Raw genomic sequence first — 2,676 nt, forward strand, 5'->3', positions numbered from 1 at the left:
AGGCTGCTGCAGCACACGAATGGAGGAGGCGAGTAAATAAAGCGTCCGATAATTTTACTTAGCCTTAATCCTGAGAAAGGTATGTTATGGTAAAGCAGCATGGTGGTTCAACGCTTCTCCACCAAATAAGGAGAAGCTTGAACAAATACAAGCGCAGGTGGCACATGTTATTGCTGGTATTCCAAAGTATGCGAATAGGAAAGATGTCATGAAGGAGATTCGCCTTCACAAGATAGATGATATTGCTCACAGACAAGCAATGGAATACTGTATAACAAGGAATACAAACGGTAAGATATCAGCCGATACAGTAGAAAAAATGTTTCCACCCAGTCATCCGATACACGTGCTCGCAGAGTGTGTTACATTTTTATGAGGAAGTAGACAGACCGAAGAAACCGCACACGGAAAGCGTATTGAAACGAGAGAGGAGATCATACTTCAGCACCACAACGCCAGAAAGACTCTGCTCTTATGCTTCTGACAGCGAGAAAAGACACACAATGCAAAATGTACGTAGATTCAAAGACTACAATTATCAAGTGAGGAAGGATGGGTCGGTGATAATGGATGAATCCTCTGGTGCCGGCACGATAATATACCCTAGATAAGGTAATGCGATAAAAGTGAAAAAATGAACAAGCAGGTTAGCGCACAGCCACAGAGCCGAGTGTGTAGCCATGGGGTAGAGCTTATGAAACTTAAGTCGGTAATAAAGATCGACGAGAGTAGAAAAACTAAAGCGGCAATATTAACAGACTTGTTATCTTTATTAATGGCACTTAAAACAGGTCCTGCAGTAGTGAAAGATTGTGTACTACGACGCATATGGAATCTTATCATACATTTCATGAAGCTGATAGTAGATATGCCTTTTCAGTTTGTGCTTTCCCATTGCAGTATCCCGAGAAATGACAAAGCGGACGAGCTCACAAACAAAGGAAACCACATGCCGCAAACCTACCCTGCATGGATCACCGACATTGTCACAGGTATAGCGCACCAAATAAGGTATCAGTCACAACGCGAATTTGCAGAAGGCCGCAGCACAAACACACACCGCAGAAGTGCTTTACTAAACTATATAAAAATGACCACCAAAAACTAGGAAATAGACTGGGAAGATGAGTTACTGTTAGTTCAATTTAGAAGATGGACTTCAAAACATTTTTAATGGTTACATAGGGTGATCACGCGAAAGGTTGAAGAACTGGAGTGTAAATGGTGTACAAACCACGCGGGGAACATCTCAATACATTTCCTTTCCACACTCAAAACACTGTAAAGATGAAAGAAACTGAGGAAGGCAAGATGGTAATAGCTACAACACAGAACAACTATATCATATTCCACGTTTGCAACATCTTGTGTGCAAGACGACAAGCGGGAGTTTTCCACATGAGGAAAAATACATCAATTGGTTCATGAAAATGCACTTTTTGCATTAGAGATGTAGTAAAAAGCAGCACATGTGTATAATGACGTCTATCAATGTCACATATGTGGTAACGTATTCAACCGAAAGGGACTACTGCAACAACACATGCCACAAAACCCTCCAACAGATCAAGTAGCATGGAAAGAACGAAAAAAGAGAAAACGAGAAGAAGAACAGTCGTTACCAACTATTCATAAGTGTCAAAGGTGCCCGAAGCACTATGCCACGTATGGCTGTTTAAGTAGGCATATACGCCTGAAACATCCTGAAAAGAAAACCGAAGTGACACAATAAACGGAAATGCAGCATAGGGGCAGCGAAGATGAACAATGGCAAGCACCACAAGCATACAAATTCCTCCGGTGCAAACAGGTGTATAAAAGCAAAACGTGGCTCAATACACATAAGTGCAATCCGGAGCTGAGTGAACGGGAACTAAGCACACCTGTACAGAAAGTACTGTCGGAGAGAGAAGCATGTACGGTATGAGGTGAAGAATACTACCACAACTGGATGTTACGCCATATGACTGCAAAACACCCCGAGTATGATATCTCACTCAGACCCCAGACAATAAAAAGAAAAGTGACGAAGGAGATATCAGAGTCGCAAGCAAAGGAAAACACTTGTGATGATAACAAAGATAAGAATGACAATATGCCACTACTTTTATTTTTGTGACAAATGAAAGAGGGTTTTCAAAAGCAATACATGGATGGCACGCCACAGGTGCGTGAGTATCGAGAGAGCGAATCCAAAAAGTTAAAAAGTGAAAAAGTGAAAAAGTGAACAAACCTCACAGGAAAACTAAACAACTAGAATCCAGTACCAAATATGGAGTCAATCCATGCTACATAGATAGAGCACTCCCCAACTGAGATTAGTCACACACACAAGACTTGAGCTCCACGACAAGAAAGAGAAAAAGAGGAACCGAGCATGACATGCCAGAAGATAAGATGGATATTTGTAATCAGAGAGAGGAGCCGAAACACAAATGGCATAAGGTTCAAGAACACACAAATAACACTCGTAGAGAGGTTTCATGTAAAAGGTGTGAGAACACTTGCATGTCATGGTGTTAACAAGTATGGCATACCAGGACACACAACAAAAATGCAATAACTGTCAAGAGGAAGCGTAAAGAAGGTCCCCTTGAAATCACGCCACTGGCCCCCCTTGTGCACCAATGCCCACGCTGCTCAAAGGTATGTGCACACAAGCAATATCTAACAATG

At 41.8% G+C, this 2,676-nt stretch overlaps 1 pseudogene across 1 annotated transcript; it reads left to right on the forward strand.

Moving 5' to 3' along the window:
- Positions 1–691: 691 nt before the first annotated feature.
- TEOVI_000330800:pseudogene lies at positions 692–1,347 on the forward strand (annotated as a pseudogene). Its single transcript is given in 2 exon segments — positions 692–1,270; positions 1,273–1,347. Coding segments are annotated over 2 exon segments (654 nt in total).
- Positions 1,348–2,676: the final 1,329 nt, after the last annotated feature.

This window comes from Trypanosoma equiperdum (assembly GCF_001457755.1).
Source record: "Trypanosoma equiperdum strain OVI genome assembly, contig: ctg_717, whole genome shotgun sequence".
Lineage (NCBI taxonomy): Eukaryota > Euglenozoa > Kinetoplastea > Trypanosomatida > Trypanosomatidae > Trypanosoma > Trypanosoma equiperdum.